This window comes from Notamacropus eugenii, chromosome 3 (assembly GCF_028372415.1).
Source record: "Notamacropus eugenii isolate mMacEug1 chromosome 3, mMacEug1.pri_v2, whole genome shotgun sequence".
NCBI lineage: Eukaryota > Metazoa > Chordata > Mammalia > Diprotodontia > Macropodidae > Notamacropus > Notamacropus eugenii.
This window is the reverse complement of record NC_092874.1, coordinates 104,263,824-104,276,525: the sequence shown is the minus strand read 5'-3', so window position 1 is coordinate 104,276,525 and position 12,702 is coordinate 104,263,824. Positions and strand designations below refer to the sequence as shown.

Below are 12,702 nucleotides of genomic sequence, written 5' to 3'. Positions count from 1 at the left end.
TCAGAAAAACTTGGAAAGACTTACATGAAATGATGCTGAGCGAAGTAAGCAGAACCAGGAGAACACTGTAATCACAGCAACAGTAACAGCAATATTGTGCAATGAATGACTTTGTTGAACTTAGATCTTCTCAGTAATACAATGATCTAAGAAAATTCCAAAAGACTCATGATGGAAAATGCTATCCACATCCAGAGAAAGAATTATGAAGTCTGAATGCAGATTGAAGCATACTATTTTCTTTTTTTGTGTGTTTTTTTCTTTCTCTTTGCTTTTCCCTTTTTTTCTGATTCCTCTTTCACAACATAACTAATGTGGCAGAGGATGGGGTGGGGGGGAGAAAATTATTTTATCTTGAGAGAAAATTTGGTATAATAGAGAATGCTGGACTTGCAGTCAAAAAGACCTGGTTTTGAAATCTGTCCTTCAGTCTAGATAGTTTTGTTACTGCAGGCATGAACATCCACTGTCTATTCCATACCTTTCACTTGATACTGAAGCTTAGAAAGGGAAAATAGCTTGCCACAGAATGATGCAGATAGGAATTGCCAGTCAGGATTCGTTTCAGGTCTTCTGGTCAACTTCCGGGCCTCAGCTGCTGCCCTACAACTGCATCAAGGATAAAGAAGATAGTTTTGTTCCCTCTAGATCATTGCTTACTCACTTTCCTTGATTTAAGTTATTCAGTTAGGAATGAAAGAAGGCAAATTAGCTTGTCTGGAGATGTAGTAAAAAGACCACAGTAATTGGAATCCGAAGATGTAGGTTTGAATAATTTATTTGTTCCTTTCTACATATTCAAATATAGATGAGTTGTGTTAGCAATCAGGGCCTCTGTTTATTCATCTGGAAAATTAGAATATTAGACTGGGTTCCTTCTAACTCTAGAATCTAATAAGGAATAATTTGTACAAATAGGTTTATAAACTACCCCAACCACCAACCTTCTTTGTTTCATGCCTTTATGGAATTGAAGTTTGAGGCACACAAAAAGAATAAATATAGAAGTAAAAGTTATTTTATTTATTCCATTTTAACCATGGCTTCTGAACACTCATGTAATTTTCAGCTTGCTTTCTTCATGATTATAACTCAGACTCTTTTAAACAGGTACCAACTATTCTATATCTTATCCTCATCTCTTTACTCAGGGGATTTTTTTTAGCACGATGTTTTGTGTACAAAATACTATTTTCAGTTCTGGGAGAGGCATGAAATTTAGACAAGATAGTCTCTGCCCTCATGGAAATGAGAGATCTAAAAATTCTTCAGAGACAATTATGAACCAACATGCAGGACTGGGTAAAAGGGGATCTTCATAGAATTCAGTTAGATGTTTTTTTAGGTACTGTTCTGTAGCTTGCTTAGGGAAGGAGAAAGAAACAATGATCCCAGTTTGACAAGTGCTTAATGTTTTAAGACTGAGAAAGGCTCTGCAGGAGAATTTATACTATGAGTTAGCTAAGTGGGGTTGTGAAGAGACTACTGTGAATCGATAGATTCTGAGTTCTTATGCCACCTTAGACAATTATTAGATGTGTAACCCTTGGCAAAATATATAACTTTCCTTAGCCACGATGTTTCCACATCTATAAAACTGGGATAATAATAATAGTACCTATCTCAGAGGGTTGTTGTAAGGATTAAATGATTTCTATGTAAAACACTTTGCAAACTTTAAAATGCTATATAAATGTTAAATTTTATTTTATCACCAGAAAAATGAAAAAGGATCCTAAAAACTAGATTTGACAAACATTCATTAAGCATTCAAGGGTAAGCACTTGAAATGCAAAGACAGCTGTGACATAGACCTACTTCTCATATATTAGGAGTCTAATGAGGGAAAGATATATACATATATAATTTTGACACTAGGGAAAATGAAATGTTCCAACAAAGTTCTATAAGAATTTTCATGGGGAGATAACTTTTAGATGAGGGATTTGGAGGAGGCTTTAGGGAAAAGATGGCACTGCTATTGGACCTTGAAGGAAGGGAAGGATTTCTATAAATGGAGATTGAAGAGGTGTATATCCTAGACATGTGGGACAGAGTGAACAAAAACAGAAAAAGGAGAGGGTAGGATGTACGAGATTAGTGTAAGATAGAGCTAGAATTGTAGATTAATTCATATCGGAGCTCTGAATACCAGTATCATTAATATATTTGCAAATGAACAGGGAGTTACATTCTTTTAAAAGAAGAAGGAATAAAACTACTCAGGCAGAGGTACGAAGGATGGTTTGAATGAGGGAGAGACTAGAGGGAGCCAGACCAGTTGGGAGGCTAACAAAGTGCCTACAAAAGAAGAGATGTGGGTTGTTGAAAAAGAGGAAAACCGGCAGAATGGATGAAATGACACGTTCTTAGATATAGGGGATAAAGAAGACCCAGTGATGATTCTGAGGTAATATTTAGATGACTGATAGAATGATACTGCCATTAACAGAAATAGGTTAAGTATGCGTTCATGTTTTGAGTAAAAAAAAAAAAATAAGTACAGCTTTGTTGTCAGTGAGGTGTCAGTGAGGCATCTCAGTAGAAATTTCCAAGAGATACTGGAAAATATAAAATAGATGTACTGGAGAGACGTTAAGCTTGAAGATAAAGACTTGATTAATTAAGCCAGAATTGACAATTATGAGAATGAATGATATCACAAAGGAGAAAATATATGGAGAAAAGAGAATAGAACTGTGGACATAAATTTGAGTAATAGTTACATTTAAATTGTGGAGGAATAGTAGGGGCTAAACAATGAAGATGACAAATGAGTAGTTTTAAAGGTAGGAGAAAAATTGGAAAGGATAATGAAATGAAAATTACAAGAGGAGAAAATAGCAAGGACTTGGTGGTTCACTTGGCAAATATTACAGAAGGATCAAGGACGGGAAGAATTGAATAAAGATCATTGGATTGATAGAATCACAGAATCAGTCTCAGAGTTGGAATAAACCCTCAGGAAGCATCTATCCCATTTTACATAGAGTTCATTGATTCCAACCTCCTTATTTTACAAATGAGAAAAATCAAACTCCAGAGACGTTAAGTAATTTGTTCAAGGTCAAGTAGTCAATCGTGGAGCTGGAATTTAAAGCCAGCTTGTTACTGGCATTGTTACTGAATTGCATTATCTTTGTGTCTATCATTCTTGTGACTATACTATATATGTCATTAGTTACCCTGGAGAGAGGGGATGTTACAGTGGAATGGATTGACTGGAAGCCAAATTGCCCATGGTACAAGGTGATAAAGCATAAGCAATGATTGTGAACTGTCATTTGTAGAAGGGAAGAGAAACAGGATGGGTTGAAGACATGGCAGACAATTTTTATAACAATAGAATCCCAAATTTGTTTGTAGGCTGAAGAGTCAGCAAAGAGGGATCTATGGAAGATACCTGAGAGAGAGTATAATTGATGGAGTAACATCACCGAAAAGATGGAAGAGATGGGCTTGAGTATACATGGGGAAGATAAGCCCCTGTTAGGAGGTCAATCCTTGGCAATGTAATAATGTAAAGCTAGTTCACAATGGTGCCAAACACGTAGTCATAGATTCTTAGAGCTGGAAGGGACTTTGAAGACCATCTAATCACATTCCTATTCAGTGTTTAGTCTCTTTGTCAATATCCCCTTAAAGTGGTAATCTGGCTCTGCTTAAATTCTCAAAGCAGATGAATTATTGCCTCATGGGTAGCTCATTTCATTTAGTTTCGGTGACACTCTGTTTAAAGCAACAGAGCTACCTCAAGTTATATAATGTCACATGGGAAAATAATACTTATTTTAAAAGCTTTTCCCATGCTTTGCTTTTCCTTAACTGAATGGTTCTTGTTATTTTTTCCTCTCCCTGCAGATTACCCTCCCAGTTTAATGGAAACAAATAACCAGACGTGGATGAATGAATTTATTCTCCTGGGGCTGTCTAGTGACTGGGGTGCCCAGGTCTGGCTTTTTGTCATGTTTCTGTCCATGTACCTTTTGACTGTGCTGGGAAACTTTCTTATAATCCTCCTAATCAGGCTGGACACTCGCCTCCACACCCCCATGTACTTCTTCCTTAGCAATCTCTCCCTTGTTGATGTCTCTTATGCTACCAGCATTGTACCTCAGCTCTTGATCCATTTTTTGCAAGAGCAGAAATCAATTCCATATGGGAGTTGTGCAGCCCAGTTATATTTCTCCCTAGCCATAGGTGGGACTGAATTTGTGTTGCTGGCAGTAATGTCTTATGACCGCTATGTGGCAGTGTGTGACCCCCTGCACTATTCAGCCATCATGCATGGAGGGTTATGTGCCAGACTGTTGGCTGCCTCTTGGGTTGGTGGTTCCCTCAACTCTGTCATGCATACAGTTTTTACCTTCCAGTTACCTATGTGCACAAACAATGTCATTGACCATATAGCATGTGAAATTTTAGCCTTGGTTAGGCTTGCCTGTGTGGATACTTCCTCCAATGAAGTTGCAATTACTGTCTCCAGCATTATCCTGCTCATGACCCCATTCTGCCTTGTTCTGCTGTCCTATATTCAGATCATCACCACTGTTCTGAAGATCCAGTCAGCAGAGGGAAGGAAGAAAGCATTTCATACCTGTGCCTCTCACCTGACAGTGGTAGCTTTGTGCTATGGAATGGCCATCTTCATTTATATTCAGCCTCATTCAAGTCCCAATACTCTTCAGGAGAAGCTGATCACACTGTTTTATGCTCTTTTAACACCAATGTTGAATCCTATGATTTATAGTCTGAGGAATAAGGAAGTAAAGGGGGCCTGGAAGAAATTGCTAGGACAATTTTCTGAATTAAAGTCAAAGCTGGCATCCTTGTGAGTCACTCAGAGACAGCTGGGATCTCTGTCCTCCTACCAAAACTTAAATGTAACATCACTGTCTTTTATTTTTGGAATATGGGAAAACACTGACTGGATGGTTTCAGATAGGAAGAAGAGGATAAGAGTTGTGAAGGGCAGAGGCATTGATGGTACAATCGTAGTGGTCAAGTGTACAGGCAGAGAATTTCGGTCAACTTTATTCTTGTTTTACATATCTTATATTTTAAACTAATTTTTTTATATTACTTTAGGTGTATTTATATGCCTAAACTTGAATTTCGTCTTCAACCATCATCTTATGTTCATGCATATCTTGAGTTGATTATTTCTTAAAGAAATGCATTTTAATATTGGGACAGTCACTAAGAATAACAATTGGTGCATAAGGCCTTAGCACTGGATGGTGAAACTGAGTCAATGTGATGAAATGCCTTGGAGGGAAATTTCTATTACTCAAGTTATGTAGGACCCTCTATATTGTAATCATATTGGTGTCTATGTAGAAAAACAAGCAGGTATTTGGTTGAGTTACTTTAGAGGAGTATAAAGTATGAGAATAAGATAAAACTGTTCTGAAAATATAGACATAATCATGGGATATGGAGAACAACCAGGACTTTACTCACATGTAGTCCCCACAGCTACTATAGGTTTCTGGTACTTCAGATCAACATCTGCTGAAAATTATTGCCCATAAATTCCTACCAATTTTTTTCAAAAATTAAGAGAGTCAAAAGTCATTTTTCAAATTTGAAATTGAATTGAAATTTCAAATTGAAGAGAATAATAAAATACCATAAGTCTTACTCCTTGAACCCATACCAAGGCTTATATTCTCTCACCAGTTAGCACATTACTAGTGGGAGGTGGAGGAAAAAAGGAACATGCATGAGTAGAGAACACACTTTAACGGCCTAAGGTATGAATCATTTGTGACTAGGTGGCATGTGTATAAGCACTCATATAGGGACAACACAGACCAGATACTTCTGATTAATCAATCAAACAATTTTTGAGATCTAACTGTGAGGAGTGGGGAGGTAGGACCAAGATGACAGAGGGAAACCAGGAAGTTGCCTGAGTTCTTCTCAGTTTCCCTCAGAAATAATGTTAAGAAGGTGAATAGAATTTTAGAAAATTTAGATATGAAAGACTTCTGAAGAAAGTTGAATTGGGAAAGAAAGGAATATACTTTTCTCTCAGTGGTACATGACACCTGCACAAAAATTGACCAGGTTATTAGACCATAAAAACATCACAATTAAAGGCAGAAAGACAGAAATATCAAATTCATCCTTTTCAGATCATGATGTAATAAAAATTACATGTAATAAAAAAGCCATGGAAAGATAGACTTAAAATTCATTGGAAACTAAATAATATAATCCTAAATAATGAGTGAGTCAAAAAACAAAATATAGAAATGATCAGTAATTTAATCAAAGAGAATGACAATAATGAGACAACATACTAAAACTTTTGGAATGTAGCCAAAGCAGTTCTTAGGGAAATTTTATGTCTCTAAATATTTGCATGAATAAAATGGAGAGAAAGGAGATTGATGAATTGGACATGCAACTAAAAAATTCAAAAAAGAACAAATTAAATGTTAAATAAGGTATTCTGGAAAATCAAAGGAGAGATTAATAAAACTGAAAGTAAGAAAACTATTGAACTGATAAAGCTGAGATGATCTTATGAAAAAAAGTGAAATATGAAAAAAATCCTTTGGTTAATTTCACTTTAAAAAAGAAAGAAAAAACAAATTACCAATATGAAAAATGAAAAAGGTGAATTCACCACCAATGAAGAGGAAATTATGGCAGTTTTAGGAGCCATTTTGCTCAACTGTGTGCCAATAAATCTGACAACCTAAGTGAAATGGATGATTATTTGCAAAAATATGAATTGCCCAGAATAACAGAAGAGGAAATAAAATATTTAAATAACCACATTTCAAAAAAAAAATGAACAAGCCCTCAATGTCTCTAGGAAAAGAATATCCAGGGCCAGATAGATTTATCAGTGAATTCTACCAAACATCTAAAGAATAATTAATTTGAATCCTATATAAACTCTTTGGAAAAATAAGTGAGACAGGAGTCCTTTTATGACAAAAATATGATGTTGATATCTAAACTAGGAAGATCCAAAACAAAGAAAGAAAATTGGAGACCAATTTCCGTAATGAATATTGATATAAAAATTTAAAATATTTTCGAAGAGGTTATAGCTATTTATTATGAAGATAGTACACTATGACCAGGTGAGATTTATATCAGGAAGTCAGGGTTGGTTCAATATTAGGAAAACCATCAGTATAATTGATCATATTGACATAAATCATATAGCTATCAATAGATGCAGAAAAAACTTTTGACAAAATACAGCACCCACCCACTCCTATTAAAGTATTAGAGATCGTAGGAATAAAGGGGGAGTTCCTTAATGATAAGCAGTATCTTTCTAAAACAATCAGCAAGCATTGTATGTAATGAGAATAAGCTAGAAGCATTTGTAATAAGGTAAGAGGTGAAGCAAGGATACCTATTATAACCAGTATTACTTAATATTTTACTAGAAATGTTATCTTTTGCAAAAAGAGAAGAAAAAAATAAATTGAAGGAATTAGAATAGACAATGAGGAAAGAAAACTATCATTCTATATAGATAATATGATGGTATACTTACAGAATGTTAGAGAATCAACTAAAAACTACTTAAAACAATTATTAATTTTAACAAAGTTGCAGTCTGTACAATAAACCTACATAAATCATCAGCATTTTTATATATTACTAACAAATACCAGTAGCAAGAGATAGAAAGAGGAATTCCATTTAAAATAATTATAGACAATATAAATTATTTTTTTGTCCGAGACAAGTCCAGGAACTATATGAAAACAATTATAAAACACTTAAATGCAAATTAAGTTTGATTTGAACAATTGGAAAAATAAAAATTGCTCATGCATAGTCTGAGTTAATATAATAAAAATAACAATTCTACCTAAATTAATTTACATATTCAGAGCCATATCAATCAAACTAATTAAAGACTATTTTGTAGAGTTAGAAAAAAATCACAACAAAATTTATCTGGAAGAACAAAAGGTCAAGAATATCAAGGAGATTAATTAAAAAAAACACTAAGAAGGTAGCCTAGCCATACTAGATCTAATACTTTATTATAAAGCAGTAATCATCAAAATTATTTATTAGGTTAAGTATACAGGACACAGGAGGCAATGACTATAGTAATCTACTATTTGATAAACCCAAAGACTCCAGCTTCTGGGATAGAAACTGACTACTCACTATTTGACAAAAACTACTGGGAAAAATTGAGACATAGAGTGGCAGAAATGAGGCATAGATCAATGTCTCACACTGACTACCAAGATAAGGTCAAAATGGGTATATGATTAAGACATAATGGTGATACCATAAGCAAATTAGGAGAGCAAAGGGTAGTTTAGTTGTCAGACCTATGCAAAAACAAAGCATTTATGACCAAACAAAAGATAAGACATTACAAAATGCAAAATGGATAATTTTGATTACATTAAATTAAGAAAAAGTTTTCACAAACAAAAGAAATGCAGCCAAGATTAGAAGGAAAGCAGAAAGTTGGGAAACAATTTTTACTGCCAGTGTTTCTGATAAAGGTCTCATTTCTCAAATATATAGAGAATTGAGTCAACTTTATTAGAATGCAAATCATTCTCCAATTGATAAATGGTCAAAGGAAATGAACTGGCAGTCTTCAATGGAATTAAAGCTGATCTATCATTATATAAAAATGCTCTAAATCATTATTGATTAGAGAAATGCAAACTAAAACAACTCTGAGGTACCATATCACACTTAGCAAATTGACTAATATGACAACAAAGGAAACTGATAAATGTTTGAGAATATGTAGGAAAATTGGAACACTAATACATTGCTAGTGGAGTTGTAAACTCATCCAAACATTCTTGAGAGCAATTTAGTAAAATGCCCAAGGGGCAATAAAACTGTTCATACCTTTTGATCCAGCAATACCACTACTAGGTCTGTATTCCAAAGAGATCATTTAAAAGGAAAAGGGCTCACATGTACAAAAATATTTATAGTAGTTCTTTTTGTGGTGGCAAAGAATTGGAAATTGATGGGATGCCCATCAATTGGAGAACAGCTAAACAAGTTGTGGTACATAAATGCAATGAAATACTATTGTTCCAAAAGAAACGGTGAGCAGGTTGATTTCAGAAAAATAAAATCTGGACTTACATGAACTGATACTGAGTGAAGTGAGCTGAACCAGGAGAATATTATACACAATAAAACAACATTGTGAGATGATCAACTATGATAGACAGCTCTTCTGATTCATGATGGAAAATGCTATCCACACCCAGAGAAAAAACTGTGGAGTATGAATGCAGATTGAAGGACACTATTTTCACTTTTTTTGTTTTTTCTTTCTCTTTGTTTCTTTGTTTCTCCTTTTATTCTGATTATTCTTTCATAATGTGATTAATATGGGAACACGTGATGATGACTGAACAGCAAGCACAATCTCTAGATTATGCAAAGTTCGTGCACTAGGTGAAAAAAATTCAATATCAGTATAGCAGAAAGAGAAAGAGCAGAAATCAAGAAAAAAATTGCAATTATTTACAAAAACCATCTCAGATGTCATCATTGGAACCAAATGAAACGTATACCTGGTGAATATAACAGAAGTTAAAAAGAATTTCAGACAGTAATTCAAGTGAGAGTTTGAGTAAAAAGAGTACATGTATAGGGAGAGAGAGACAGAGACAGAGACAGAGACAGAGACAGAGAAAGAGAAAGAGAAGGAAGGAGAGGGAGAGGGAAAAGGAGAGGGGGAAGGAGAGGGAGAGGGGGAGGGGGAGGGGGAGGGAGAAAGACATTGGGGAAAGAGGAGTTCAAAAGACAATTATGCTGTTTTTATACCTCCATTTTCTGCCACTGTTGTGTTATTAACCAGGAAACAGTTTGTCAGTGTGTAGGTAGGGATGCCATCCTGACAAGGGGCATAGATTTCCATAAATGGGTCTCACATATTAGGGTTCTTAGGTTGAGAGGTGCTAGCTACGGGTACTGACTGCTATATTGTTGTGAAAACAATGTTGACCCTATATCATGAGCTTCTATGATTTGGGTTTTGTCCTAATTATGAACTACTGGGGTTGACATTGCTTTGGAATCAAGAACTCTTCAGGGTCATTGGTTATTGGACCCCTTACATCACTTGCCTTATTATTAGCTATTTACATTCTCATCTTCTCTTAGTTAATGATAGTGGACTTAATAATAAGTTTGGATATCTTAGAATGTATTACTTTTTCAGAAAATTTACATGATGGAAGTTTCTGGTTTTCCCCCTTTCTGTTCTTACATGATCTAGTTTATACTTTTAATTCTTCCAGAGTATCTGTAACATGGCTTAGGGCATAGGCATTATAACGTGATCATTATAGCCTTTGGGTACTCCCCAAACTATCTGTAATGGAGATCCAATCCCATAATTCTATGTCGGCTTTCCATTAGTTGAATAGTCATGCTACTATTTAGTCTAATGCTCAACTATCGATATGTTTGCAATTCAAGAATACTGGTAAACAACAATACCCAGTTGACATCTTGACACATATAGTAGAATAGTTCTAATAGAGCAATTGACCTAGTCTATAAAAGTCACATCAGAAATTCCCACTGTTCAATAATAGAAGAGAAACACACACACACACACACACACACACATACACACACACACACAGATACGAAAGCAATCAGAAAACTCCTTGCCATGCTTAGTCTTCCAAAAATAGAGATTCTGGGTGAGTATCCACAATGTATCACTGAGTACCTTCCTCATATATGTATCCCCCAAAATTCCCATGTGGGAAATAATGTAGAGATAAATAGCCCTTCAGATTTATAGCTCATGAGCTCCCACCAGTGCTTTCTTTCACTAGATCAATCAGAAGACCCATTTATTCAAAGTAAAAGATATTTAATTCATCATCATAGCAAAATAAATGACAAGAAATATTCTTCTACATATTATTGCTTTTAATAAGCAAGCAAAAGGGTTACTATATACTAGAATTAATACAAATATTTCTTCTCTTGGAGAGGTGTATCTCCCACAGGAGCAAGTTCACTCTAATTTCAGCGTAAGCAAAACCATAAATGTATCCAATTTCAGACTTATGTTAGCAGTTAGTCTTATAGCTGCAGGTAGAAATTCATGCATTTCATGCATTCATTCATTTCTTTTATTGTGAACTACATTTCACCAGCCTCATAAAATATAGACAAAGATAAAGGAAGCCATTCCCAAAACATGTTTATGGACAAATGTACAAAATACAGACAACAAACAAAATGAATTAGTATTAGGGATTCTAATGTGAGGAGGAAAATTTGAATTTATTGGTATCACTGAGACTTACTGCTATAGGACTCATGCCTGGAAGATAGCATTGTATACTATGAAAATATGCTTTAATGGGATATTGACTACTGAGACTTACTCTTCAGAAACATGTATAGTATACTCTGCCTGTTGTAATCCTCCATTTGGAATGTTTAGTAAACATTTGTCTGAAAGATCATGATGTCATGCATTATAGGAACACAAGTCTCTCCTTCAGGAGCTGTACAGGTTTTGGGTAACTGTTATCTGTCCACTTACTGTGTGGCAGAAAGAAGACTTTTGATTGGCTGTTGAGCTAGGACTAGATGTTCATTCACTGACCAAATTCTTCTTGCTCTTTTTCTGTTGAGGAGGGTAAAATTGTAGGCTTCAAAATGGAGAGAGAGACCTCTGTCCTTTTTCTTCTCATATGAGGTGCTGCCACATAGCATGGGATAACATGGTCTGCCTGTTGTCTATTCATTCTTGCTCTTAGTGAAATGTGTATTGGACATGAGATGAATGGATGAGATTACAACCCTGTGAGCTTTGAAAGGTCTGAAGATCAAACAATCAGAAACTTAGGAATATGGAATTTAATTAATTAAATGATATTGGAGTTCTAATCACTGAGCCTATTAATGACCTATGGAATATACCATTAAGTTTAACTAGGGATTGATATTGGGGAGTACATACCAGTATGGGGGTCTTGAGCCATGAGCACTATGTCCCCGCATAGGGGACAACCCTAAAACCTGGAGGGTTTTATGACTTTATGTCTTATGACACTTTCAGAGACCTGACTAGCTGGTGCTTGTGAGGATTGGGAGCACAAGTTTTTGAAGGCTATAGACATCTAGGAACCAGAGTGACCGTGTGTGGTGGGATGAGGAGGAAGAGTGAGGGTGAAGGATAACATGTATTGAAGATCGGTGGAACCAGAAACAAAAGTCATATTCTCAATCCGACCCTGTACAGAGAAAGAGGAGATGGAAAGACAGATTAGGTGACAGATAGGAAAGACTGAAACAGAGCCACGATATTATCTGGACCTTCAACTTTCTGAGCATCTGCTGGAATACTCACTTTTCTAAAAGCAGAGAAATTATTAATTTCTTGACCTTTCTTACTACAATTTTCTCTTTCAAAAGGTGAATTAACTATCTCAAAGAGAATTCTATTTTGGATCTGATTCTTACTAGCAAGGATCTAGTTCCTGGAGGGAAAACAATGAATCCTTGTTGGGGTGTGGAAGGGGGAAGGGAAGCGATCATTCCATCTTAGTGCTTGTGATAAAAAAACAAAGTTGGGAATAAGCTAAAACATGTGCCCTAAATTTGAGGAGAACAGGTTTTAGAGGTCAGAGAAAGGATAGCCGGAATAATATGGACCAAAACTTTACAGGGAAGTCAGCCCAAGAACAACAG

At 35.4% G+C, this 12,702-nt stretch overlaps 1 protein-coding gene across 1 annotated transcript; it reads left to right on the top strand.

Moving 5' to 3' along the window:
• Positions 1-3,193: 3,193 nt before the first annotated feature.
• LOC140533112 (olfactory receptor-like protein OLF3) lies at positions 3,194-6,971 on the top strand. The gene has a single exon (XM_072652473.1). The coding sequence runs from the start codon at positions 3,765-3,767 to the stop codon at positions 4,833-4,835; it is 1,071 nt and encodes a 356-aa protein (XP_072508574.1). The 5' UTR covers positions 3,194-3,764; the 3' UTR covers positions 4,836-6,971.
• The last annotated feature ends 5,731 nt before the right edge of the window (positions 6,972-12,702 follow it).